We start from the raw sequence: 27,873 nt of genomic DNA, 5'->3' as shown, positions 1-27,873 counted from the left end.
TCATTGTTGCACTTTTCTCCCTGCCCACCCCTCCCCTCCAGTTCATTCTTCTCTTTGAAAAGTAAAAGAAAAATTCCTTCATTGTTTTACAATCCCTCCCCCCATTTCCACTCAATTATGCAGCCTTCCTTCTGGACTGCGGTCATGAAAATAATACTCAAACACATATCCCCTTTAAACAGTTCTCTCCCTCATCTGTTTCAATGCAGTATACATTATTTATCCTATCTTTCTCAATCTCCCCCACGCCCCAATGTCAGTCCTGCAGTATTTGTCCTTTTGTGACTGAGATATTTCACTCAGTAGAATGTCCTTCAGGGTCACCCATTTTGAATAATATTGCATGAGTTCCTTGTTTTTCAATGCAGCACAGTATTCCATTATGTGAAAATACCACAGTTTCTCTATCCATTCGTTTGTTGATGGGCACTTAGGTTGTTTCCAACTTCTTGCTATTGTGAACAAAGCCATGATAAACATGGGTGTGCATATATCTGCTTGGGTGGCAGTGATGATCCTTTGCGGTATATTCCCAGTAGTGGAATTGCTGGGTCAAATGGTATCTCTATTTACAACTTTTTGAGAAAGCGCCACAGAATGTTATTTCTTATCTAACATCCCTGTCCTTTCTAGAGGCAGGTGCGAATGTGAACTCTGCTCTGGTAGCAACTCCTTCTTCATTTAACACTTCATCTTCCAAACTGTTGCAGAAACTATTTAACCCTTAGGGAGACCAGGGCCAGACACAGAGTTTTCATAGAATCTGTGGCCGTAGGAAGATGCCTGATGGTACAGGTTGCACTTGACTAACCTGAAGACTGACGGTTTAAGCACTGACTGGTCAGTGATGAAGAAGAAAGGTCATCTTCTTCAGTAAAGATTAAAAATCCCTAGTCCAGTCGGTCTTGACTCATAGTGACTAAATAGAACAGAATCTTTGTGGAAATAGATTTCCATATCTTTCTCCTTCAAAGTGGCTGGCTGGATTCTGGAGGGCAGTTTGGCATTTCCTCAAAAAGCTAAGCATAGAAATTCCATGTTGCTGTTATATGCCATCGAGTCACCTGTGACCCATAGCGACCTTATGTACAGCAGCTCTGAAGCCTGCCCTGTCCTGAGCCAGTCTCACTGATTTCAACACACCAACTCCCATTGCCGCAGTTACTGTATCAGTTCATCTCATCCGGGGTCTTCGTCTCCTGTGCTGTCCCTTCACTATTCCAAGCATGCTATCCTTCTCCAAGGACCAGTCTCTCTTGGCCATGTGCCCAAAGTATGTGAGAGAAAGCTTCAAATTCCTTGCCTCCAAGAAGAAACTTTCATCCTCTCCAAGACAGACCTATTTGAAATTCCTTATGACCCAGCTATTCCACTGCTTGGAATGTACCCTGCGAGAACTAGAACTGAAGCACAAATAGAGACTTGTACACCAATGTTCTTAGGAGTGTTATTCACCATCGCAAGAGCATGGGAAGAGCCAATTGAATGGATTGAGAAATTGTGATACATTCACATAATGGAGTACTACTCAGCATGCAGGAGCAATGATCTTAAAAATTACTAGATAACTTGGGAGGAACTGGAGAGCATTATGCTGACTGAACTAACTCAATCCCATAAGGACAAATACTGTATAAGACCATTATTGTAGAAATAGATAACTAGTAAAACATGCGTGAGGATCCAAGGGGGGGAGGGTAGGAGCAGAGGGGTGAGGGAGGGTAGTGGATAATCATATGGTCCTTCAATCTGATGTGTGTGGGGAGGGGTGGGTAAAGGAAATGGGAAAGATCTGGTGTGAAAAACAATGTATAAGGAATTTTTAAGCAAACCAGTATAAAATACAAATTTTATTAGGAAAAACAAAAGAAAGAAAAAAAACCAAGTGACTGGTTGGGTTCAAACCAATAATGTTTCTTCTTCCCTATAGTCTGTAGGTTCTTTTTCCTTAATATTATTATTATCTTTTTTTTTTCTGAGTGATGTTTACAATCTTATTGCTTTTTCATATAAACACTTACAGGCTTTTTGTTTATAATGTTAATGACTGTTAATTTGTTGTTGCTGTTGCTATGTGCCGTCAAGTTGAACCAACTCATAGGTTTTCAGAGGTTGTAACTTGCAAGGGTGGAGACTGCCCATCTTTCTCCCTTGGTGTCACTGCTAGATTTGAGCTGTCTGCCTTTGGGCTGGCAGTGAAACTCCTTACCCACTAGGCCCCCAGAGCTTGACCATTGATTAACAGTGTTACTGTATTATACTGTCTAATCACCTTTTCCATTTAGTTAGCAGCTGAACCCTTAACCACTATGCCACTAGGACTCCTTTGTGTAAAAATGACAGCCAAGAAAATCCTTTGGGACAGTTGTGCTCTGTCACACAGGGGTCATTGTAAGTTGGAGTTCACTCAACAGCAATGAGTCAAAGAAACAACATTTGAGTGTTGAGTGTGAGTCATCGGAAATGTAAACTCCTGAGGGAGTGAGCAAGTGAATGTACAATGTCGTTCCAGCTCTGGGCGAGGAGTGTTTTAGACCTGAGCGAAGTCTGTCCCTAGTGAATTCTTTCCTAAGAAGCAGGAAGCGTAGATCTTGATCAACCCTGATATACATACAACTTTTCTAATTTTAAGCCATGTAGTGTTCCCTTGCTCTGTTTGCACAGTAGTCTCTTGGTCTGGAAATAGGTTTTACATGAGCACAGTTAAGTGCTCTGAAATTCCCATCTTTCTCAAAGTTAACCATAATGTATTATAAGCCATACACAGTCAAATGCCTTTGCACAGTCAATAAAACACAAACATACATTCTTCTGGTGTTCTTCGCTTTCAGCTAGGATCCATCTGACATCAGTAGTTATATCCCTGATGCCACAGCTTCTTCTAAATCCTGCTTTGTATTTTACTTTCATGTGATATTAATGGAATAATTTCCATATTCTGTTGGATCACGTTTTTTGGGAATGGAAACAAATATGGGATCTTTCCTGGTCAGTTGGCCATGCAGCTTTCTTCCAGATTTCGTGGCATTGACTGGTGAGTGCATCCCGGGCGGTGGATCCGTCTCTTATTTGAAACATGTCAGTTGGTTTCCCGCTGATGTCTGGGGCCTTACTTTTTGCAAATGTCGTCAGTGTAGCTTGAACTGCTTCCTTCATTACCATTGACTTTTGATCATATGATGATTTTTAAAATATTTCACGTCTGGAATAAGACCTGGAATAAGGTCTGGGATTGCTTTTCTAACCAATTCTTGTTATGCGTCAGAGAGTTGGGCAATGACTAAGGAGGACAGAAGGAGAATTGATGCCATTGAGCTTTGGTGTTGGAGAAGAGTGTTGAGGGTACTGTGGACTGCTAGGAAAACAAACAGATTCATCCTGGAGAGGGTTAAACCAGGCTGCTTCTTGGAGGCAAGGATTCTGAGGCTTTGTCTGACATACTTTGGATATGTTGTAAGGAGAGACCGGTCCTTGGAGAAGGATATCATGCTTGGGAGTGTGGAGGGGCAGTGCAGGTGGGTATGCCCTCTAGGAGATGGATTGAATAGGTGACTGGGGTAATCAGGATGAGTGTGTTGGAGACAATGAGATTGGTACAGGACAGAACAGAGTTTAGGGCTATTGTATATAGGATCACTATGAGTCACAAGCGACTCGACGGCACATAACAACAACCACCACCAATTCCTAAGTGAGAACCAATATCCTCTGATAAAAACCCTATTAAAGGGAATGTTTGTTGTTGTGTACTATCGAGTCAGAATGGACCCATAGTTTACCCTCCAGCAGGTTTTCAAGGGCAGTTAATTGCACAGGAGAAGGTGGACCATCCTTTTATCTCTGGAGCAGCTGGCGGATTTGAACCGCATGCCTTCAGAATTTCAGTGCAGATTCTTACCATTAGGCCACTAGAGCTCCCTATTAAAGGGTATAGCAATATGCAATAAAAGTTTGCTTTTTGCTGTTTGTTGCCAAATTGGCAACGACTCATAAGAGACCCTCCAGTGGGTTTTCAAAGCTGGTAAGTCACATGGGAGGAGATTCCCATCCTTCTGCAGAGCTGCTGGTCCATATGAACCATGTGCCTTTGGCATTTCAGCACAGATTCTTACTACTAGGCCACCAGAGGTTCACTAGAGTATATTGAAGGAAAGAGCAATGATAAAAGTTTATTATTCCAGACACGAAATATTTCAAGAAGCATCATATGATCAAAAGTCAATGGTAATGAAGGAAGCAGCTCAAGCTACACTGAAGACATTTGCAAAATGTAAGGCCCCAGACATCAGCGGGAAACCAACTGACATGTTTCAAATAAGAGACGGATCCACCGCCCGGGATGCACTCACCAGTCAATGCCACGAAATCTGGAAGAAAGCTGCATGGCCAACTGACCAGGAAAGATCCCATATTTGTTTCCATTCCCAAAAAAACGTGATCCAACAGAATATGGAAATTATTCCATTAATATCACATGAAAGTAAAATACAAAGCAGGATTTAGAAGAAGCTGTGGCATCAGGGATATAACTACTGATGTCAGATGGATCCTAGCTGAAAGCGAAGAACACCAGAAGAATGTATGTTTGTGTTTTATTTTAAGTTATTTCCATCAGCGAATGATAATTAATGCCTTTGAATGATTGTCTGAAAACAATGTGATCTGTAAGCTTTCAGTAAACTAAAATAAATTAAAAAATAAAGATCTTCAGAGTAGGAAGCAGTGATGGAGCTGATAGTAACAGCAGGTCAATGACACTGTTTTCCTAATTAATGTTGATGAGATGAATACTAAAAATGGTTAAAGTGGCATATCTTATATTTCACCACAATAAAATGTACAGAAACAAAAAAGATATCTTAAAAGACTGATTAAAAAAAAAAAATTTAAAAACCCTTGCCAGGGGCCTCATGGGTAAGGGATTGTGCTGTCCGCTTGAAGTCAGCTGGTGCAAATCTTCCAGCTGCTCCCTGGGAGACAGATGGATCATGTTCTTCTGTGCAGTTTACAGCCTCTAAAAACCCGTCGAGGTTCTGACTTAATGGAACTGAATGTAGGCTGTTTGTCACAGGGAAGGAGACCAGATCAAGTGGTAGAGGCCAATGCTGTTTTGAGGACGATCTACACAGTTCATACATGTTCAGGCAGGAATAGTTGCCCCATCAAAGCTATTTCTTAGAACCTCCAAATACCAATTAATTAGACAGTGTACTTTTTTTGTCTTAATTTTTGTTGAAAACTAGAATAATTATGAAAAAGAAAATTATGCAGAGAAAGTGAAATTTCTCATTAGCCTACCCCTAGAGCAAGAGTTCTCATGCACAGGCTTATCTCCAGGGGCCACTTGGCCAAGAATGGAGACATTCTTTGAGACAGTGTGGGGTGTGGTGGGCGTGCTGTTGGCATTTTGTGGGTACAGGCCAGGGCTGCTGCTGAACCTCTCACAGTGCTTGGGATAGCCCCGCCCCCAGTTTTAGAGAATAATCAGGCCCAAACTATCCATTTGTCAATATCCAAACCTTGCGTTAGAAACAACTACAGTGAAAAATTTGTTATTGACTTTGAGAACTTTTAAAAAGTAAAACATATTGATATGTTAGTTTAAAAACATAATCGAGTTTATACATTTTGATCTGCTTCACTTTGTACAGAATACGGAGTCCTAGTGGTGCAGAGGCTAAACACTTAGCTACTAATTTATTTAATTTTTTTTTTTTTTTTGTAACATTGGCCGACTTTCCTAGTGACCCCACCTGACTTACCAGCTGTTAATATTGGAGTCAAAACCTTCAGGAAACTTCCCCTCACTTACTTCACAACACAGGATGTGGGCTTGTTCCCCACTGTTACATAGATGAGAGGTCCAATGTCAAAAGGGTGGGGCCGGTCCTTCTGGGGCTGAGCAGGGAGAAGCTACTCACCAGAGTGCAGATTTCCTGATAAGTGCCTTCAAGAGACTGCGCTCTTCCCACTCCACTGCAGAACTAAGCCCGCCAGCTACTAATTTAAAGGGTTGGCAGTTTGAATCTACCAACGGGGTCAAAATGGACACCATGACAGTAGGTTTAGATATTTCAAAAAAACCCAATATAAACAATAGGACATGGATATTAATCTATAAATATATGTGTGCACACTGAACATCGCATGGGATGGCCAGAACAAATGAATGTTTCTTGGAGAGGATGCAGCCAGAGTGCTTCTGGGAGGCAAGAACAATGATGCTTCACCTCATGCACTTTGGACAGGTTGCTAGGAGGGGCTATTCCTTGGAGAAGGACATGATACTGGGAAGGGTCGAGGGTTAGGGAAAGAGAAGAAGACCCTCAGCCAGGTGGATTGACAAGGTGACTCATGCGGTACACTCCTGTGTGTCAGGAAGTGTGAGGATGGCACAGGATAGAACAGGGTTCAGATCTTTTGTTCATAGGGTCGCTACAAGTCCTACTCGACCCAATGACACCTATCTATCTATCATCTATCTATCTATCTATCTATCTATCTATCTATCTATCTATCTATCTATCTCCTTGGAGGCAAGAATTTTGAAGCTGTGCTTGACACACTTTGGGCATGTCGCCAGGAGGGACAAATCCCTGGAGAAGGATATTATACTTGGATGACTGGATGGACAGCTCAGCAAAGAAATACCCCTAATGAGATGGATTGACACAGTAACTGGGGTAATGGCATTAGGTGTGTCAGCGACAGTGAGATTAGCTCAGGATAGAGTAGGGTTCAGAGCTATTGTTCCTAGGGTTACTATGAGTCCCAGGTGGCACGATGGCCCATAGCAACAACAACATGAAAAAGTAAAAAAAAAAGAAAAAGACACCTTAGTAAAAGAACTGCATAATATGTAGTATTCTACTGTATGCTTAAGCCAGAATGAGTGACATCAATATTTTATCTCACATTCTTGCAGCTAAAAAGGAGCATCCTCATTGGTCAATTTTGCATGGGTTCTTCCCTATAAAATGACCACAGTAGTGGATAGCTATGCCTTAGGGGGCAATCTTACATGAAGGAACATGTGTAAAGCACTTAGAAGAATAGCACCTGGCACACAATATGCACTATTTGTGATGTCTTGGGACCCAACATTGAGAGGGGTTTTTAATAATAATTATTGTTGAGCTTAATTCCGATAACTACTTTGTTATTTCAGGTTAACTGCCTGGCGTGGAAATACTGGAAGGTTGCCAGGTTTTCTATGCCGCCTTTTCTTTTGGCCGCACTCCCGTAAGTGAATGTCGGTCCTGTTTTCTGGCTCGGCAGGGAGGCTGATGGGAAACACTGGAGCCAAGGGGATTCTCACTATATGGGATTTTACAAAGAATCAGAAACGGAGCCAATTATGTTCTTGAGGACTAGGATTTAGATTCTGGACCCCTTGTTGGTTTTCTTACTTTCTCTCTGACCCAGTTCTTAAAAACCAACCCAAAGCTGAAGGAAGACCAATGAAGGAGGTCCCATCTGGGCAGCCTTAGCTTTAGGCATGCTTCTGGGGAAACGGCTGATGCACAGTGGGATTTGCATTTCTCCTGGGTCTGCAGGAGAAGCCCTGATTTCAAGCACTGCCCAGATACTGTTTATTTGTTTTTTCCTCCTTCATGTCTTTCTCTGGCTTCTTCCTGTTCTTGTCTTCAGTCACTGGGGGAAAAAAAATGTTTTGAGGAATGCTTTCTTTGTGTGGCTTCTTGGAGTTAATGAACTTTTTTCTGTGTCAGAGTTTATAATCTCATGGGCGGAAATGAACAAGTGTGAAGCCAACCGTAAAATAAAAGTTAGTTCGATACCACAGTTTGTAATATCAAATTTTCTAAATGCAATTTTTTAATATTACAAATTTATAATATAAAATTTTAATTCAATTACAAAATTAAAATTGTAATATCACCTTTGGTTGAAAGTGACAGACTCTTAACTCCAACTTGTTCAGATAATGGAAGATTTGGGTTCAAAGAACTGGAAATTTCAAGGGTGGACTTCAGGCATGGCTGGATCCAGGGCTCAATTGCTATGAACTGTTTCCCTGTTTCTTACCCTAATCCTCTGCTGTTGGCTCTGCTCTTGGATGAGTTCTTCCTCTGTGGTGATCTCTGGAAGTTCAAGTCTTCATATTCAAGGAAATATATATATTTCTCAATAAGATATATATATCTCAATAAGAACCTAAAGATGGAGGTTTCTTGGTCTAATATGGGCCATTTGCTTGTGTGAAGGCAATCACTGGAGTTGGAAACATGAGTACATGTAGCTCTATACTGAACTCCTGGAGCTGGGAGTACAGTGGACTTCATCCTACTTAGGCTTGGAGTCAAGGGGATAGTTCTCTGTGAAAACTAGGTTTAGTGGACACTGGACACAGAGAAGAGACCACATCACTCAGACTGGAGAGTCAGTGAAGACAGAACTAAAGCCCCAGAGAGCTTAAGGTGGTCAGTTCAGAAAACTGCAGAGGAGATGTCTCATCCATTGATGGTCCAGTGAAGCAAAGTGCTTGGGAAAACACCCAGAGTGTGAACCTGCAGAGCAGGTTCATGGATCATGGGGGGGTGGGGGTGGGGTCTTGCGTGATGCTGAGGTCTTTCACTTGTCCTCTGAGTGTAGCCATCGGATGTATGTTTCAGATGGATCTTGGCTCCTGTCTGTGTAGAGGAGAGGGATGTAGGAGGCCTGGCTGGAAGGAGGGAGACAGAAGAAGCTTATTTTAATAATCCAGGCTTTGCCATGGCTGGCTTTTCCCACTTAGCCACATCTCTGCTGCTTTAAAAGGGACTCCTCTGCTACCTTCATTGTGTTCTCTATTATGGAGCCATTTCGTTTCCTCCTCTTATTCATTATTAGTGAAAAGACCTGTTACATTCACTGGCTTGTATGTTTCTTTCCCCAACGAGAAGGTAAGCATCATTTAGACAGTGGTCACCCATGTCTCGTTCATTTCTGTTCCGGGTGTCTAGTATACTTCCTAGGACGCAGTAGACACTCCATAGATATTTATTGAAGGGATAAAGTTACAAATAAAACAGCATTACTGGTAATAGAAAGGCGAAGAAAACTTGAGTAAAGAGAGATCAATAATGGATTTAGGAACAAGGGGGAAATTTAAGATTGCACCGCGGGAGTCCCTCAGTGGTGCAAAGTATTGATATGCTTGACTGCTAATCGAAAGGTTGGAGAGTCCACTGAAAGGTCTTTGGAAGAGACGCCTGACGATCTATGCCTGAGAAACCAGTCATTTTAGAGTCTGTGGAGGATTGGTTCATCTGCTAAGAATGAGGTCATTGTGAGTTGGGAATGAATCAACAACTGGTGTGGTGAGCACGGCCACCTTGGAGAGGTATTGACTTTGACTTTGGAAACTCGCATAGTGGTGAGTAGAGCCAGCCTTACTCACCTGCTAAAAGCTTTTCATTCACTGACACTTTGAAAACAACTTTATTGAAATGTAATTTACATGTAATAAAAATTCACCCTTCTAGAGTGTACGATTAAGTGGTTTTAGTATATTAACAAATATGTGCAGCTGTAACGGTGTTAGTTTCAGGGCATTTTTATCACAAAGGGAAAACCCATGCCTTTTAATCTTCAGTCATCTGCCACTCCCACCCCTTATCTTTAGTAAACATTGATCTACTTTTTTACTAAAGTCATCAAGATATTAAAAGACTCAAAATGGCATTCAGAATTTGGTTTTGCCTTTATTTCAGCAGTCAAGAAAGCAAAATATGTATTGCATTGGGCAAATCTGCTGTCAAGGACCTCTTTAAGGTGCCAAAGAGCAGGGATGTCAGTTTAGAGACCAAGGTGCACCTGAGCCAAGCCATTTTCAATTCTTTATTATGCTTCTGAAAGTTGGACAATGAATAAGTGTTACAGAAGACTAATTGATGGCTTTGAATTGTGGTATTGAAAAAAAAAATTAATGTACCATGGACTGCCAAAAGACCAAACTTCATATGAAGCTTCACCTCACATACTTTGGGTATGTTATCGGGATGGGTGTGTCAGAGGCAGTGTGATTGGCACAGGATAGAACAGGGTTTAGGGTTGTTGTACATAGAGTCGCTATGAGTCGCAAGGGACTCAACGGCACTTAACAACAACAACAACATCAGGAAGAGCTGGTCCTTGGAAAAAGACATTATGTTAGGAAGGGGGGGTCAGAGAAAGAATGGAAGACGCTCATGAAATGGACTGACTGCAACAATGGGTCTGAGCAAGGCAGAAATTGTGTCATTGTCACATGATAAGGCAAGGTTCTGATCTGTTGCTGATAGAGTCTCTATGAGTCATAGTCTGTTGGATGGCACTTAAAAACAGCTTTCTGACTGTAGAGATGCTCCTACTTTGGACATGTCATACAAATGCCTTCTTTTAAGAGGTGGTCTTTTCTAACACAAAAGTGACTTCTTTCACTCAGCATAATGTTTTCAAAACTAATCCATGTTGTAGCATATTGGAATTTTATTCCTTTTTATGAGAGAGTGATATTTAATTATATGGCTAAAGCACATTTTCTTTATCCATACACCTGCCTCAAACTCTTTTATACTGTATGTCCCTAAGCAGAAATGTTCCAGCTGAGTTGTGGGATAATAGGAAGGACATCATTCATGAGGAAAGCAAAAGTTCCTTAAAAAGACAAGGAAGAAAGAACAAAATGGATATCAGAAAAGACCCTGAAACTTGCACTGAAATGAAAAGAAGCTAAAACAAGAAGAAATAATGCTGCAGTAAGAGAATCAAAGAGATGATTTCAAGGGGCGACTTGAGAAGGTAAAGCAAGGTAATTATAATGAAATCTTCAAGGAGCTGGAATTAGAAAATTGAAAGGGAAGAATATGCTCGATATTTCTCAAGCTGAAAGAACTGAAGAAAAATTCAAGCCTCGAGTTTCAAAATCGAAGGCCTCTATGGGCAAAATCTTGAATGATGTAGGAAGTATTTAAAAAAAGATGGATAGAATACACAGACACTGGACCAAAAAGAATTTGCCGTCATGGAAACATTTCAGGACATTGTATATGATTGAGAAGACATAGTAGTAAAAGAAGAAGTCTAAGCTCCAGTGAAGACACAGGTGAAAAAAAGGTCCCAGGAATTTATGGAATACCAATAGAAGTGTTTCAGGAAACAGATGCAATCCTGGATATGCTCATCAGTCTTTGCCAGCAAGAATGGAGGACAACTGTCTGGCCAATGGACTGGAATAGAGCCATATTTGTTCCCATTCTCCCAATAGAATCCAATAGAATGTAGAAATTATTGAACAATGCCATTAATGTCAACAGCAGTAAAATGTTGTTGAAGATGATTTTTTAAAAAATGGCTTGAAATTCAAGCTGGATTCAGAAAAAAACACAGCATGAGAAGTATCATTGATGATGCCATATGGCTCTTGACCGAGAGCAGAGAAAACCAGAAAGATGTTTATCTGTGTTTTATTGGCTATGCAAAGACATGTGACTGTGTGGATCATAACAAATCATGACTAACACTGAGAAGAATGGGAATCCCAGAAGAGTCAATTGTGTTCATGTGAAATCTAAACAAAGCTCCACAAGCAGTTGTCTGAACAGAAGAAGGGAACATTACATGGTTTAAAATCAGGAAACACGTGCATCAGGACTGTATCCTTTCTCATATTTATTCGGTATGTATGCTGAGCAAATATTTGAGTAGCTGGACCATGTGATGCCACAATCTTCCTTGCACAAGTCCACCAGTCATTGCAAGTTTGAGCAATGCTTTTGGGACATGGAAAGGGCACAAGATAAGTCTACTTCTTGGCCATAAAGAGGAGCAGGGTGGTGGGAGGCTGGTTCCCTGACAGAAAGAACTGAGGAGTTCATATAGGAGAGCTGATGTTAAGGAAGGAGGAACCACTCAGAAAAGGAGGGTGGGAATGATTGTAAACTTAAAGAATAACTAAGATCATGATATTTTCCATGCACAAACTGTTGAATTAGTGTACGCTCTGCTGTGTACATCCTCAACAACATAACAACAAATCAAATACATTATTTTAAAAAAAAAACACTGGAGAGGAAAAAAAAAAAAGAAAGAACATTTGTGATCAGCTCCAGGGAGGCCTGGTGTCATAGTCTGTAGGGAGTTGTTAGTAATCCAAAGGAGGTGTCACTCTGGTGGTTCAAATCCACCAGCGACTCTGACGGAGAAAGTTGGGTACTGTGATTTACCCTCCTGTGTAGTTTACAGCCTTGGGAAACTTGCTGGAGGGTCAGTTAGGAGTCAGTTCTGACTCGACAACAGTGAATTGAGTTGAATTGCATGCAATAAGCTGTAGGGCTGTGGGAATGAAAAAGCAGCTTTCTTTCCTACCTTCTGCATTCTCTCACCCCTTTGCTCTCCTCTCTCTCTAGGGCCCGCTATCTGGCTTCAGTCCCAGCTTCCCAGTTCGTGCCCTTTCTGATCAGCCTGGGCAAGAAGCAATTGGACTCCTTAGTTTCCGATTCTCACAAAAAGAATTTGGTTCTCAGGAAAGTGCAGCAGGGCCTGGTAAGGATGCTTTCTTAGTAAGACTTTCTCTGACCTCCCTCCCTTCCCCTCCTAGGCCTGTGGACAGGTGCTCTGGGGAACCTACCAGGGCCTCTGGCATGGATTTGAGTCTGCTCTGGTGACTGGAGGGAGCTTTGGACACCTAGTCTGTAGAGAGTTGCACTGCCAATCCACAGGTGACTTCTTTTTGGTGGTTTAAACCCACCAACAGCTCCTTCAGGAGAAAGATAAGCAATCTCCTCTTGTATATGTACATAAAGCCCTTGAAAACCCACTGGAGGGTCCACTTTCCGTTGATCCTGGCTCAAAGGCAGTGAGTTTTTCATGATTGAGTAATGGCTGGAGGTCCGGGCTGGGAATTTCAGAGCTGGTTGTGTAGCTGCTGATTTGCAGTGTTGACCATTGATGCTAGACTCTCAATCCTATCTGAGAAGAAGCCTCCCTAGAGGCTTTGGAAGAGCATTTACACAGAGCATGTCTTCTAGAATGATTTTTTCAGCAATTATGTGTTTTGAGGGATGTCATTTCTCCTTCCTGAGCTGCAATGTCCTCCCCAGGGAGGTAGATGCAACAGCCTTTATAACCTCAATAGAGCTATTGAAGGGATGAACTAGGAGGTGTACACTTCGACCCTGGAGGCTGGACTCAGTGTCACTATTGTTGTTAGATGCTGGGGAGTCAAGTATGACTCATAGCAACCCTGTGAACACAGATACGAACCCTGCCCTATGCTGTGCCTTCCTCACCATCTCTGATATGTTGGAGCCCAATGTTAGAGTTATTGTCTCAGCTCACCTTGAATTTCTTCCTGAGACCCTCTGTTTTTCCCAGTATAGCAATTACTGGATGAATGGGTTAAGCTCGGGTACGTAGTAAGTCCTCAGGGAACATTAGCTACTTACATCGTTTTGAGAAAGGACTCCTAAGACTTTTCCTAGTACTCTTCAAAGTTTGAGGTGCTGTGTTTAGAATTGTATAGTTTTTATTGTTGAAGTCTGAACAATTCCAGAGCGAGGACAAAGATGAAGGCGACAGCCCACATCGACGGAATGCTCACAGTGTGGCAAGACTCACCAGTAACTGTTCCCCACTGGGATCTCTAGACTTCTGAGACCTGCAGAAGGTGGGGGTGAGGTGGTGAAATCAGACCCCATGCCATAGTCCCAGTCTACGTCAACGTAGCCGGCTCAGATCCCAGCATCTACAAGGGTGGCCTTTGGAAAGTGTGTTTAAGGGATCACGGTTCGGAGCCCTGCAGCCTTTCCTCATCCACTTTGCTCGTGGGTTTCAGAATGGCTCCGTTGTTGACGAGTATACCGTGGACATGCTGGGGAACCTGCTCTGCCACTTGCCTGCGGCTGTTCTCGATGGAATCTCCCCCAGGGCCTGGACCACTGCCCTGCATGGCCTCAGAGACTGCGCAGTGCTGGGCCCACTGCAGAAGGAGGCTGTACGCCGCAGGCTTCTGGAGCAGCACGGGTGAGGGTGGTCACGGAGGGAGGCTGGGTGGTCACGGAGGGAGGCCGGGGTGTGTGGGTGAGGCGATGTGGAACAGAGCCTGGCACATAGCATGAGGCAACTGTTACTATTTTTTTTTAAATTATTGTTTTGTGCGTGTGTACCGTCAAATCAGATCTGACAGGTACAGGAGGAGGACATTGCTCCTCCTTCTCCAACAGAGCATCTGGTGGATTCAAACCGCTCACCTCTGGGATGGCAGTGCAGCTTTTTGCCACTAGGCCACCAGAGCTCCCTATCTGTTATTATTTTAACACTAAATAGACAAAGGATATGGAGACAAGTGTGTTTTCTGCCCTCATGGAACATACACTTCAATGAGCTGGTATTTTTAATTAAAGAGATAGCGGGAAGTGATTTGTCATTCTGACTAGAGGATGGTGCCTCTATCCAGGGGAGAAAAATCACCCAAAATCGTGTAATGTCCTTCACTTTAGACATTAGAGGCCTGTTTAAGAAAAATGATGAATACTTTGTATTTTCCTGTGAATTTGAAGAGGAAATCTTGACTTAATTTTAAGAAAAGGTTATTTTGAGAATTTAAAAGTAATACATTGTTATTATTCTATTAAGGAAGGGGGAGAAGAAAAAGAAAAAAAAAAGCCAAAACTAAAACAAGTTAAGATTCATTGAATTCAGAAGTAGAATGCGATGAATAACTCTAGTGTGGACCTCAGGAATGGCTGGATCCAGGAGTTAAAATGATATTAGCAGAAAATGTTTTGTCTCTGAATTGTATGTTTTTGGTGTGGAACTAATTTTCTCCACTTGGTGAAAGGAATTTCCTGAAATCCTTCATACGAATAGAAATTTCAGAAAGACATCTGGTGATGCCTTACAAATATCCAGGGGTGATTCTGACTGGCCAGTTTACATCATATGCCCCTAATCTTGGTCAGGGAAGTGGGATCATGTGAAAGCCTCTTCAAGTAGACATATGGTCTGTTCCTGAAACAAAATGATTCTGGGAAGGTAGGCAACAGATGTTTATGAAAACTTTATTTTTTATCTTACTTCTCATTTATCTCTTCTTAGACTCCCTCAGAACTGGACAGCAGAGACCACAAAGGACGTGGGACCTTTTCTAGTTCTTTTCTCAGGAGATGAATTAAGCTTTATCACCACAAAGGTAACTCTGAAGAAGGTTGAAGGATTTGGAGGGGCAAGAAGTGTAGTTATTGATATCCCACTGGGTTTACAGTCAGTCAGTGGTTCTGGAAGCTTCTGTCCACCTCCAAAGGATACCTAGGATTCACATAAAGAGGGTGAGGTAGAGCTAAACTGGGCCTTCACATGCTCCTCCATGGTCATTTTACCACAGGGTGCCTGTCTGGGTTTATCCCCCAACCCCCACATGTCTGTCCAGTGGACACCACCAATGCCATATGACATACATCTGTATGTCCAGTGTGTACAACTACAGGTGCAAACACATTCCATACAAAATAAAATTTTATTGAGTGAGAACTTGGTCACAGCACTCTCCTGGTGGTATGGGAAGAGTAAGACCATCTTGGCCAGAGACAAAGGAAAAACAAGGATGAAGGAATAATTTTTTTCTTCTAAATGGTATAATGCTGGTCTGTCCATTTGGTGTACAGAGGAAACTCATGGTTGTTGTGATGCTAAAAACTGTGACACTGATGTGTCAAATATGATAATGGTCACCCATGGTGGACAAAGTTTGGTGCAGCTTCCAGATTAAAACAAGCCTGGAAGCAGGAGTGGCATCCACTTCCGAAATAGCTTGCCTCCGGAAACCCTATGAACCTGGAGAAACGATGAAAGCTATACAAGTGTTCAGGTCTTTTGTTCATAGGGTCACTATGAGTCATCTATGACTTGAAGGCACTTAACAACAACAGCAATATTAAAAAGAGTGTACGCAGCATGGGGACAGCCGAGTCTGACTTCTACTGACTCCACAAAGGAAGCCTGTCACCATCAAGGACATTCACAGAACAAAACTACTTCCTACAGGGTCAGACATGGTCTCCCACACTCTTGGGCCTATGTCTTTGCTAATTCTTGCACCTAATTCCAACACTAATCTTACTGCTTTACTGGACCCAAAATCTGTTGCAGTAACTACACAGACTTTTTAGAACCATACTCACAGTTATGCAATTCATTAAGGAAGTTAACAGGCTATAATTCAAATTGGCAGAATGATACAATCCCTTAGTCCAGACATTTTCTCAAGCATGATCTCAGGCTCTTTGACCTTCAGCCTCCCTCATGACTTCGATCAATGTTACAAAGTTCCCTTAGTCCTTCCAGTTATGATGTTTTCCCTCGGTCCTCCAGCGAGCTTGGGGGAAGACCTCTGCTCCGGCTCCAGCTCAGTGGCGCAGTATTTCCAAGTCCACTCTGTTTCTTGCCATTCTCTGGTTCTCTGCTGAAGCTGCAGTTGCTCTTGTGTAGATCTTGATATTGCTGGTGCAGGAAATCTCTGGTTCCAAAAGATGAGTGCTACTTTCTCATCCTTGTTGATGTTGAGATCCCCAAATCCTGCTATAGATTTCACTCAATTTAGTGGCAACACTAACCAATCCCCTTATTTGGCAAAGTCAAAGTCAATAGCGAGGAAAGCCATTTTGAACAATCAATCTTTGACACCACACTGACAGACACAGTCTTACTGGCATAGAGAAATAAGCATTGCTCCTGGGGGTTTGTGAGGCTCCGAGGCAGCCCTGTACTATGCATGTCTCTGCGCCTGAGTTACCCGGAGCTTATTCTCCTTATTCTCAAACTCCAGATAAAGGGAGTAGAAAAGTTCCTTTCCTTTAAGGTCTAGCATGGTGTGATTGGCTCCGTGTAATTTTGGCCAGGCACCATTGGCCAATGCAAATCACATGGACAAGCCCCACCGATTTTTTTTCCATGTAGAATTTGCATTTTATTCTTTTAAAAAACTTTTTAAATTATTATTAATTTTAATGAATATTTACAGAGACTTTGGATTTCCATTCATTCATTGTTGCACTTTTCTCCCTGCCCATTCCCCCCCGCCCCCAGTACACTCTTCTCTTTGAAAAGTAAAAGAAAAATTCTTTCATTGTTTAACAATCCCTCCCCCTAGGTCCACTCTTTTAATGCAGCCTTCGCTCTGGACTCCTGTCATGACAATAATACCTAATCACATATCCTTTTTAAACAGTTTTCTCCCTTATCTGTTTCAATCAAGCCCCACCTTAAGATAGCAGTGGTCTCTTTTCCTGGGTGGAGGCTGCATAACAGCAAATATCTGCTGGACAATTGTCAGATCTACCACAAACCACATATGCACATTCTCAAGCATATCGGGTGCACTTCCTCATATAGGGTGCCCTGCAAGACCTTAACACATTGGACATCACTTAGACTCACGTGTGCTTTGCAGTGATTCTTATGTCCTATAATAATAAAATGATTTCTTGGGTGTAGAGAGCTGTGGTGCTAGTCAAAAGGCCATGCCTTTTTGGCAGTTCGAATCCACCAGTCGCTCTGAGGGAGAAGGATGGGCAGTCTGCTCTTGTGTGATTTACAGACTCAGAAAACCCACTGGAGGGTCAGCTATGAATGAGTTGGTCTCAACTCAAATGCAGTGGTTTGGATTTTTTTTTTTTTTGTGTGTGTGAATGTACCGTCAAATCAGATCTGACTGGTACAGGAGGAGATTGTCCCTCCTTTTCCCGGCAGAGCATCTGGTGGATTTGAACCATGTGCCTCTGGGATTGTAGTTGCAGCTCCTTGCCACTAGGCCACCAGAGCTCCCCTGCTTTTGATTTTTTTAATGCGTGTGTCCAAACATGAAGTCATAAGCAATGGGTGAATAAATCTTATGTATAAGCACATCTCTTTTTAGTGTGCTAGACTCTATTGTTTTTAAAGAGAAAGTTTGTGGCAATTTTACACTGGACAAGCCTATCAGTGGGTAACAAGAGCACGTGCTCACTTTATACCTTTGTGTCACGTTTGGCAATTCTCACAATATTCCAAACTTTTTCATTGATAAGAAGCTGTGTTGTATCCTGACCGCTCACGGTTTGAATCCATCAGCTGCTCTGCAGGAGAAAGGTGAACAATATCCTCCCACGTGACTAAGTGCTTCTGAGAACCCGCCAGAGGATCAGCTGTGGGTTGGTTCTGATTTGATGGCACACAACAACAACAACATTGCACACTTACACTTTATAACGACAGCACATAACAACAATATTATACACTTAATACTACTTGTCAGTCAAGTCAGAACCAACTCATAACTGGCCCTTCACCAGGTCTTCAGAGGCTATAAATTCTACTGGAGTTGAATGTTCATCTTTCTCTCTTAGAGCAGATAATGGATTAGAACTGCTTACCTTTGGGTCAGCAGCTCGCCTCCTTACCTACTAGACTACTAGAGCTCTCTTAATAGACTACAGTGTAGTGTAAATGTGCTTAATATGCCCTGTTTTGTTGTGTACCATTGAGTTAGAACCGACTCATAACTGACTCGAGTGGATTTTTAGAAGCAGTTTTAATTGTGCGAGAACAGATTGCCCATCTCTCTCCTGTAGAGAAGCTGGTGGATTTGAACTGTGCACCTTCTTGATTGCAGCATAGTTTCTTACCACTAGGCCACTAGAGCTCCCTTAATATGCTCTAGAAAAAAATATTATATGACTCACTTTATTTGCTTTATTGTTGTGGTCTGGGACTGAACTCATGTTATCTTCAAGATGTGCCTATATTGAATAAATCTTTCTGTATTAAATTTTGAATTGAAAGGTCAGAATCAACATGGTTAGATTTTTAAAAAGTGTAGAATAAAAGAAAAGTAAGTTGCAAAAGAATATGTATAGTAAGATACTAGTTAAAGTTTAAACACATGCTAAACAAAGCTGTGTTTTGTAGTTTCTTACTCACGTGAGATTTTATACCCTGGGATGGTTCATACTGGGCTCAAGACGTTGGCCACTTCAACGGTAGGAGGGACGGTGAAGAAGGAGGGAGGAAGGGACCAGCGAGTCTTCAATTACGTTTGTGATGTTTTATTTTTCAAGCTGGGTGGAGGGCAGAAACGTGCCTTGTCACATTATTCTCTATATGTTCTTGTGCCTCAAGTGTTTGATAGAATAAGCAAAGCAAGCTCCGAGTTAAAACAGATTCCTATCACACCAAAGGACAAATATTAAGAGTAAGTCCCCCTCCCACCTGATGCTTCTTGTTCCCCAGTCTCCCTCCTCAGATACAGTTCCATTTTCATTTTTCTTCCAGAACCATCCTACACATGCCTAGACATACTCTCTTTGAAAAATACAAAATGAAAAATATTTATTCTGCTATGTGCATTGCTTTTACAAATGCTAAATGCAGTTTCTCTCAACCTGGTGGTCATTGTTAGGAGTTTTTTTAGTTTGTTCTAACTCATAATGACCCCTGTGGTGGTGTTGGTGGTGTTGGTGGTGTGTGCTATCGAGTTGTAACCGAACCATAATTGACCCACCCTCCAGCTGGTTTTCAGAGGCAGTTAAACACATGGGAGGAGATTGTCCATCCTTCCACCATGAATTTGAACCGTGAGCCTTTGAGATTGCAGCACAACTTCTTACCACTAAGCCACCAGAGTGCATGACAAACATGTACAACAAAATCCTGCCTTATCCTCACAATCCCTGCGTCTTCTCCACCATCTCTGCTGTACTTAAATCCATTGTTGCAATCTTTGCATCCATCTCTCTCATTGAGGGTCTTCCTCTCCTTAGCTGACTTCCTAATTTTCCTTGTCTGAAGTCCTCGGCCTTAATTGCACATAGTCATCAATCACTACAGGTTAGAGAGTGCACACATCTCTAATGTGAAATGCTTAGAGTAGGCAAATGTACAGATTTCAACATTTAACAAGGGTTGTTAGGGATGGAAGAGGTCAGAGAGGGGACGGATCATGGTTAAAGTAGCACTGAGCTTTTGTTTAAGCATCTTTGGTTTTTTTCCTGGAGGATTTGCATTTTATTGCCAACGGATCAGGGTTATGGTTGCACAGTATGACCATGGCTGGTCTCACTGAATTGCACACATGGAAAAATGGTATAATATGTTATCTGTGATTCTATAATAATAAAAACCATCAACTGGGAGGCTTAAAATGGGATGATACAGAACCAGAATCTCTGAACATGGGACCTGAGGAGATTCTCAGAGAATTCCCAGCTCCTGTCTTTCATTTTTAGAATTAAGTCTAGCATAGAAAGATATACTGTAATTTAGGATTCTGATGCTTCGTCTCACACACTTTGGGCATGTTGCAAGAAGGGACCAGTCCTTGGAGAGGGACATCACGCTTGGGAGGGTGGAGGGACAGCATAGGAGAGGAAGACCCTCGATGAGGTGGATTGATTTCGTCACTGGGGTAATGATGATAGGCGTGTCAGAGACAGTAAGATAGGCAAGTAATAGAGCAGGATTTAGGGCTGTTGTATATAGGCTTTCGAGTTGCACGTGACTTGACAGCACATAACAACAACAACAACGACAACAACAACTGTAATTTAAATGATACTTTCTCTTTAAGTGCACAGTGGACATACACAGATGCATGGTGGGAGGGTTTGTTTCATTTTTTGGGGTCATGACCAGGTCATCCAATAGCACTCTAAGTCTTAACAAAGTGCCCATGAGAAATGGTACCTTCTCCAGGACAACCAGAAGCTTCTAGACTTCACCCCAAATCCAGAGATACTTCTCCTCCTTTTAAAGAAAAAGAATAAAATTTTAAAAACAGTACCAAACCACAAAAGGGTAGACATCTACATTTCTGGTAGATTGCTCTAGTTAAAATGCACCATAGAATAGTTCCATAGAAAGAAATGAGTGTATTCATTTCCCCCACAGCTAGTGTTGGGTATTAACACTTTATTATTCTTTTTTTTTTTTTTTGCTATCCCACTGGTGTGAAATGTATAAATATTCTGTAACATTTATTGGATTACTGTTGAGTGTTACTATAGGATTCAGTAGAGATCAGTTTTGTTGGGTTAGGAATTAAACTTTTTATGAGAAACTGCTGTAAAGGGAGGGAAAAAATCCAAAACAAAATAATAAGTAGTGTGTGGACAAGTTGTGTATACTGCATTGAAACAGATGAGGGAGAGAATAATTTAAAAGCGATATATGATAGGGTATTATAGTTATCACAAGAGTCCACAATTAAGGTTGCATAGTGGAGCGTACTTGGGGCGGTGGGAGGGGTGCGGGGGCATTGCATACCAAAGAAAGAATTTTTCTTTTTCTTTTCAAAGAAAGTAGTGAACTGGGAAGGAGGGGACGGGAGGGAGGGCTGCGCAGGGAGAAAAATGCAGTAATGAATGAATGGAAATCCAAAATCTCTATAAATATTCATTAAAATTACTAAAATAAAAAAATTGATATAAAAACCCCAAAAACCAAAACTTAAACCTCTGAATTCTTGATTAAATTGTGTAGCCATGTGCTTTAATTATTATTTGTATCTCTCTTTCACCTTCTTTCCTCAACACAGTTTCCTGATATCTTTCAACAAACAGCTTCCAAAATGACCAGGACTGTGCCCCCTAAAGAATTCCTCTGGGCTGTCTTTGAATCTGTTCAGAACAGTAGCAATGAGGGCTCCAGTTTTGACTCCAGCCCTGGTGAGTGCTTTTGGGGACAAGTAGCTCTGGAGTGCTGATCAAAGAAGTGTCACAGCTTGAATAGGGTTTACCTTGGGTGATCATCTCTCCAAGCATTTTCTCATCTTCATCTGCAGCCTCCAGGTGGTCATGACAGTTTCCCCCATTTTCTCAATGAATAAAACTAAGGGTTAGAGAGACTAAGGGACTCTGAAAGTCATAGGGCCTGTTAGAGGCAGATCTGGATTATTTGCCAAAGCTGGTGTCCTGCACCAGCTTCTACTGCCCCCAAAGGTCTACAGTCCCGCTGTGACATTGCATCAGTCCTGCTCTGTGTGAGTGGATATGTGAAAGTTAGATTTCCCCACATTTTAGGGGGAGGAAACTTTATGCCAGTGCACAGTCCAAGGTTTTGGTTTTCCTTTAAGATGTTCCAGTTAGTAATTACTTCTGTCCTTGTAAGAAGGAACCCTGATACTACAGTCCATGACATGTCAAGCTGCTAGCCAAAAGGTTGGTTGTTCAAATCTACCAGTTGCTGGTAAAAAAATATGGGTGGTCTCCTCCAATAAAGATTTAAAGCCTCAGAAACCTGATGAGCTGAAATCAATTTGATGGCTGAGAGGGTTTTTTTTTGTTTGTTAAAAAAATTGGCCCTTACCTTAAAAACTAAGGATGGGTGGGGGGTTGGTGAGGGAAACTGGAAGAATCTGTTCCGGAAAACAATGTATATTAAACTAAGTATAATTAAAAAATTAGAAAAAAAATTAAAAAAGAAAGAAAAAAATTAAGATTGTTAACAATTTCAGCTTACTCAGATCCAAAATCAATACTCTTGGCACCATCAGTCAGGAAATCAAAAGATGAATTGCACTGGGGAAGCCTGTTGTCAGGGACCTCGCCAAAGTGCTAAAGAGCAATGATGTCAGTCTAGAGACTAAGGTGAACCTGTTTCAGGCCATGGTCTTAGCAATACTTGCTATGCATCAGAGAGCTGGACAATGACTAAGGATGACAGAAGAAGAATTGATGCTTTTGAGCTGTGTGAGAAGAATACTGAACATACATACCATGCACTGACAGGTGAATAAACAAGTATTGGAGAAGTTGAAACCAAGTTTCTCCCCAGAGGCTAGGATTTTGAAGTTCTATCTTACAAATTTTGGGCATGTGACCAGGAGGAACCAGTTCTTGGAGAAGGACATCATGCTTGGAAAGATGGAGGGACAGCGCAGGAGAGGAATATCTTGGATGAGATGGATTGACACAATAACTGGGGCAATGGAATTAGGTGTGTCAGAGTCAGTGAGACTGGCTCAGGATAGCACAGGATTCAAAGATATTGTACATGGGTTTGCCATTAGTTGCAGGCGACTTGACGGCACATAACAAACCAGTCTTAAAAATTATATTTGTATTAATTTGTACATATGCATTCATCCAACAAATATTTACTGAATACCTACTATGTGCCAAACTATCTTGTAAGCAGTGACCCTGTTGTTCTAGTAAACCAATTTGTTCCTTTATAATTCTGCTATAAAAAAATTAAAACCCCAAAATTCATTGCAGTTGACTTGATTCTAACTCATAGCAATCATATAAGATAGAGTCAAATTTCTTCATAAAGTTTCCAAGTTTATAATTGTTTTTAAAATAAAATTTTTATTTTATCCTGGTTTACATTGCTTTTCACATCAGATCTTTCCCATTTCCTTTGCCCACTCCTCCCTCCACCCATCAAATTGTATGACTCTATGATTACCCCTCCCCTTATACCCCCACTCATTTTTACACCTCTGTTACCCCCTCCTCTCCTTGGATCCTCAAATATGTTCTACAATGATGGTCTTATACAGTATTTGTCCTTGTGGGACTGAGTTAGTTCACTTAGCATAATACTTTCTAGTATTTCTTGAGCTATGTAGTGATTTACAAAATCATTGCTCCTGTGTGCTGTGTAGTAGTCCATCTTATAAATGTACCATAATTTCTCAATCCATTTGATTGTGATTGGACATTTGGGCTGTTTCCTTGTTCTTGTGATGGTGAATAATGCTACTATGAACATTGGTGTACAAATCTCCATTTGTGTCTCAGTTCTCTTTTTCTCAGGGTATATTCCAAGCCATGGAATAGCTGGGTCATATGGAATTTCTATGTTCAGCTTTCTGAGGAAACACCAAACTGCCTTCCAGAGTGGTTGTACCATTTTATAACCCCACCAATCAAGTTTATAATTTCTATAGACTGCCTTATTTATTTATTTATTTATTTTGTGGAGTGGTTGGTAGTTTTGGATTGCTAACCTATCAAGGTTATCACTGTAGGGTGGCGAGTCTAGGAGGTGTGGGTTTTTTCTCCCCTTAAGTGGGTTGTTATACATATCTGAGGATTACCTCAATATCCTTGATCTTGTCCAGTTTCAGATCAATTGAATGTCCACTAAAAGTGCAGGGAGTGGCCACAGGGTTTGGGAAATTCCAGGGTCCTAGATGGTGCCATAGGGTTTGAGATTGTTCACAGCTTTAGTCTGTTTGGCTCCACAATCAACACTCTTTTTTTATTATTATTAAATTTTATTGGTTTTAATGAACATTTACAGGGATTTTGGGTTTTCATTCCTTCATTGCTGCACCATTCTCTCTACCCTCCTCCCCAGTTTGTTCTTCTTCCCCGCCATCCGAATGTCTGTTTTAATTGTCCAATTGCCACAGTGCTTGTCAAAGTCAGTTCTGATTAATCTCTTTTGTTGGTGTGTCCTTTGCCATTCCCTATCACTCCTCCCTGAGAGAGACTTCACCCTGATTCATAAGGAAAAGGGGATGGCGTATTCTCTTAGCTACTTCCTGCTGAAAAGGGACGCTGTGGGTTTCAGGGTGAAGATCTTCTCTCACTACTCTAAGGGGCCCCTTTGGCAGTAGGAAACACATAGACTATTATGGAGATTGATTTTGGAATTTAGATGCACTCTTATTGATTGTGCTTGGCCGTACATGTTCATATCCTTGAAGATGTATCATGGGGGTGTTGCAACCTAGAAGACACAAATTTGACTAACAAGTTATAAGTACATGAGTCAAAAATTATGGAAAAGTAAAAGAAAAGATTCTTTCATTGTTTTACAAACCCTCCCCCAGGTCCCCTCCACCATGTAGCCCTCGCTCTAGATGCCTGTGATGACAGAAATACCTAGTCACATATCTCTTTTAAACAGTTTTCTCCCTCCTCTGTTTCAGTGCAGTATACATTATTGAACCCATCTTACTCAGTCTCTCCCCAACCCCGAGGTTAGTCCCATTCTACAACAGTGGCATCATGTAATATTTGTCCTTTTGTGACTGGGATATTTCACTCAGCTTAATGTTCTCCAGAGTCAACCATTTTGAATAATATTGCATGAGTTCCTTGTTTTTTAATGCAGCATAGTATTCCATTGTGCGAATATACCACAGCTTCTCTAGCCATTTGTTTGTTGATCACAATCAACACTCTTGGCACCAGCAGTAAGGAAATGAAAAGATGTATATTGCAATGGGAAAGTCTGCTGTTAGGGACCTTTATAAAGTACTGAAGAGCAATGGTGTGTCTCTGGAGACTAAGGTGCCCCTGATACAGGCCATGGTCTTTGCAATCACTTGATATGTATCAGAGAGTTCGGCAATGACTAGGGAGGATAGAAGGAGAATTGATGCCTTTGAGCTTTGGTGATGGAGAAAAGTATTGAGGTTACCATGGACTGCTAAGAAAACAAACAGATTCATCCTGGAGAGAGTTAAACCAGGCTGCTCCTTGGAGGCAAGGATTCTGAGGCTTTCTCTGACATACTTTGGTCATGTTGTAAGGAGAGACCGGTCCTTGGAGAAGGACATCATGCTTGAGAGGGTGGAAGGCAGGTGCAGGAGGGGAAGGCCCTCTATGAGGTGGACTGATTTGGTGACTGGGATAATCGGGATGAGTGTGTCAGAGTCATTGAGACTGGCACAGGACAGAACAGATTTTGTGCTGTTGTACATAGGGTCGCTATGAGTCGCAAGCGACTCGACGGCACACAACAACAACAACAACAACAACAACAACAACAGATGGTGCCTCTCAGTCTGACAGCATCTTTCATGCTCAGCTGCTAAAACAAGAAACCCAAGATTTCTCTTAACACATAGAGCCTTATTCTCTTCTCTAGGCTTGAAAATCTGGGCCTGCAGAGGCAATATCTTTTTTTCATACAGATAGGTAACTGACTTGGTCAGGTAAGGCTAGATTTAGTCAAAGACTTAGAGGTGGGTTTCTCCTATTGTGAAAGAAATTCAATGGGCCCATATTTTTTTCCTCTTGGGTTAGTTAGGAGGACTGCAATCTCCATTATAATCTTTATGGAAGGCACACCATTCAGTCAGATGGATGTTTTTGTTGTTGTTAGGTGCTGTCGAGTTGAGCACTATTCATAGTGACCCTATGATCAAAAGATCTGAACCCTGTTCTGTCCTGCACCATCCTCACACTTCTTCACACACAAGAGCTCACTGCAGCAGTCACTGTGTCAAACCACCTGATTGAGGGTCTTCTCCTTCCCCAACCCTTCACCCTTCCCAGCATCATGTCCCTCTCTAAGAAATAGTCCCTCTTCGCAACATGTCCAAAGTATGTGAGGCAAAGCCTCATCATTCTTGGCTCCAAAGAGCACTCTGGCTGCACCCTCTCAAAGACATAGCTGTTTGTTTTCTTGACCGCCCATGGGATGTTCAGTGTTCTTCTTCAAGACCGCAGCTCAAAGATGCCAATTCTTCTTCTGTCATCCTTATTCATTGTTCAGGTCTCGGATGCATAGCTAGTAATTGGAAAGACTGTGGCCTGAATCAGATTCACCTTAGTCCTCAAACTGACATCACTACTCCTCAATAATGTGGAGAGGTCCCTGACTGCAGATTTTCCCAGTGCAATGTGTCACCTTATTTCCTGACTTCTGGTACTAAGCGTGTTAATTGTAGACCCAAGCAAGATGAAGCTGTTGGCAGTTTCAATCTCCTCTCCATCCATCATGAAGTTGCCTATCTGTCCAGGGGTAAGAATCTTTGTTTTCTTGACATTGAGATGCAATCCACCCTGAAGGCTGCATTCTTTGATCTTCTGCAGCAAGTGCTTCAAGCTCTCCTCACTTTCAGTTATTTATAAATCTGGAATCCATAATGTTGGATCCAAATGCAAATACATACGTGGAGTCTGAGAGAGAAAATAAATAAGAATGTCTAATATTAATTTAGTACTCACTGTATATCTAGAGAACTCTGGTGGCTTAAAGGTAAGGAATTGCACTGCCAACATAAAGATACACAGTTTGAACCCACCCGCTGGTCAGCAGGAGAAAGATGGACAACCTCTTCCTGTGCGATTTCCTCTGGGGACCTGTTGGAGGGTCAGCTATAAGTCTGTTCTGATTTGATGTGCTCACAACAACAAAATGTATACTTGGCACTGTTCTAAGCGATTCATGTATTTAGACACATACAATCCTAATGATAGTCCTAGGAGGTAATTTTATTTTCATTTTATAGATGAGGGAACAGGTACAGAGAAGTTAAGTAGCTTTGTATTGAAATCTAAAGCCAAGTGCTCCTTTGACAGAACATGCACTAAAATTGCAACAATACAGAGAAGATTAGCAAGGCCCTTGCACAAGGATGATACATCAATCTAAAGCCAAGACAAGATGTTCACCTCCAGTTCCTACCTACCCTCATGGAGTTCAAAGCCCAGTTATACAATTGTGAAGCTCTTGCTGAGTGCATGGAGATATAAAAAAAGTTGAAATTTACACTATTTTGTCAGCTGAGAAAAAAAAATTGCAGACGTAGAAATCAAACTTACCCTGTATCTGTGTTCTCAACTTCTATGCTACATACTGCCTCTTCTAAATGAAATTAACCCAAGTGGAGAAAAAAAAATCTCTCTTTTTCTGGAGTAACACAGGAAGAAGGAAGATATGAAATGTGTGGCTAATTGCCTCTCCTGCCTCCTTTGCCATGAGACCAGACAGTGTCTGATTAAAACTACTGAATAAAAATTTTGGATAAAGAATATATGAGAGAATCCTCATCAAAAAGGGGGAAATAAGGGAAGCTCTGGTGGCCTAGTGGCAAGAAGCTGCACTGCAGTTCCAGAGGCTCACGGTTCGAATCCACCAGATGCTCTGCCGAGGAAGGAAGGGCAATCTCCTCCT

At 41.7% G+C, this 27,873-nt stretch overlaps 1 protein-coding gene across 1 annotated transcript in view; it reads left to right on the top strand.

The window, feature by feature from the left end:
- Positions 1–27,873, top strand: part of OTOA (otoancorin) — a 97,143-nt gene that overhangs the window by 38,906 nt on the left and 30,364 nt on the right. The window contains exons 17-21 of the mRNA XM_006892693.1: positions 7,169–7,242; positions 12,390–12,525; positions 13,817–14,004; positions 15,079–15,172; positions 21,548–21,677. Of these exons, the coding sequence (XP_006892755.1) occupies positions 7,169–7,242; positions 12,390–12,525; positions 13,817–14,004; positions 15,079–15,172; positions 21,548–21,677 (622 nt within the window). The remainder of the gene's footprint in view (positions 1–7,168; positions 7,243–12,389; positions 12,526–13,816; positions 14,005–15,078; positions 15,173–21,547; positions 21,678–27,873) is intronic.

Source organism: Elephantulus edwardii, unplaced genomic scaffold (genome assembly GCF_000299155.1).
Source record: "Elephantulus edwardii isolate Elephantulus edwardi_28Jun2011 unplaced genomic scaffold, EleEdw1.0 scaffold00117, whole genome shotgun sequence".
NCBI lineage: Eukaryota > Metazoa > Chordata > Mammalia > Macroscelidea > Macroscelididae > Elephantulus > Elephantulus edwardii.
The sequence above is the reverse complement of the archived record's forward strand: the minus strand, read 5'-3'. Positions and strand labels throughout refer to the sequence as shown.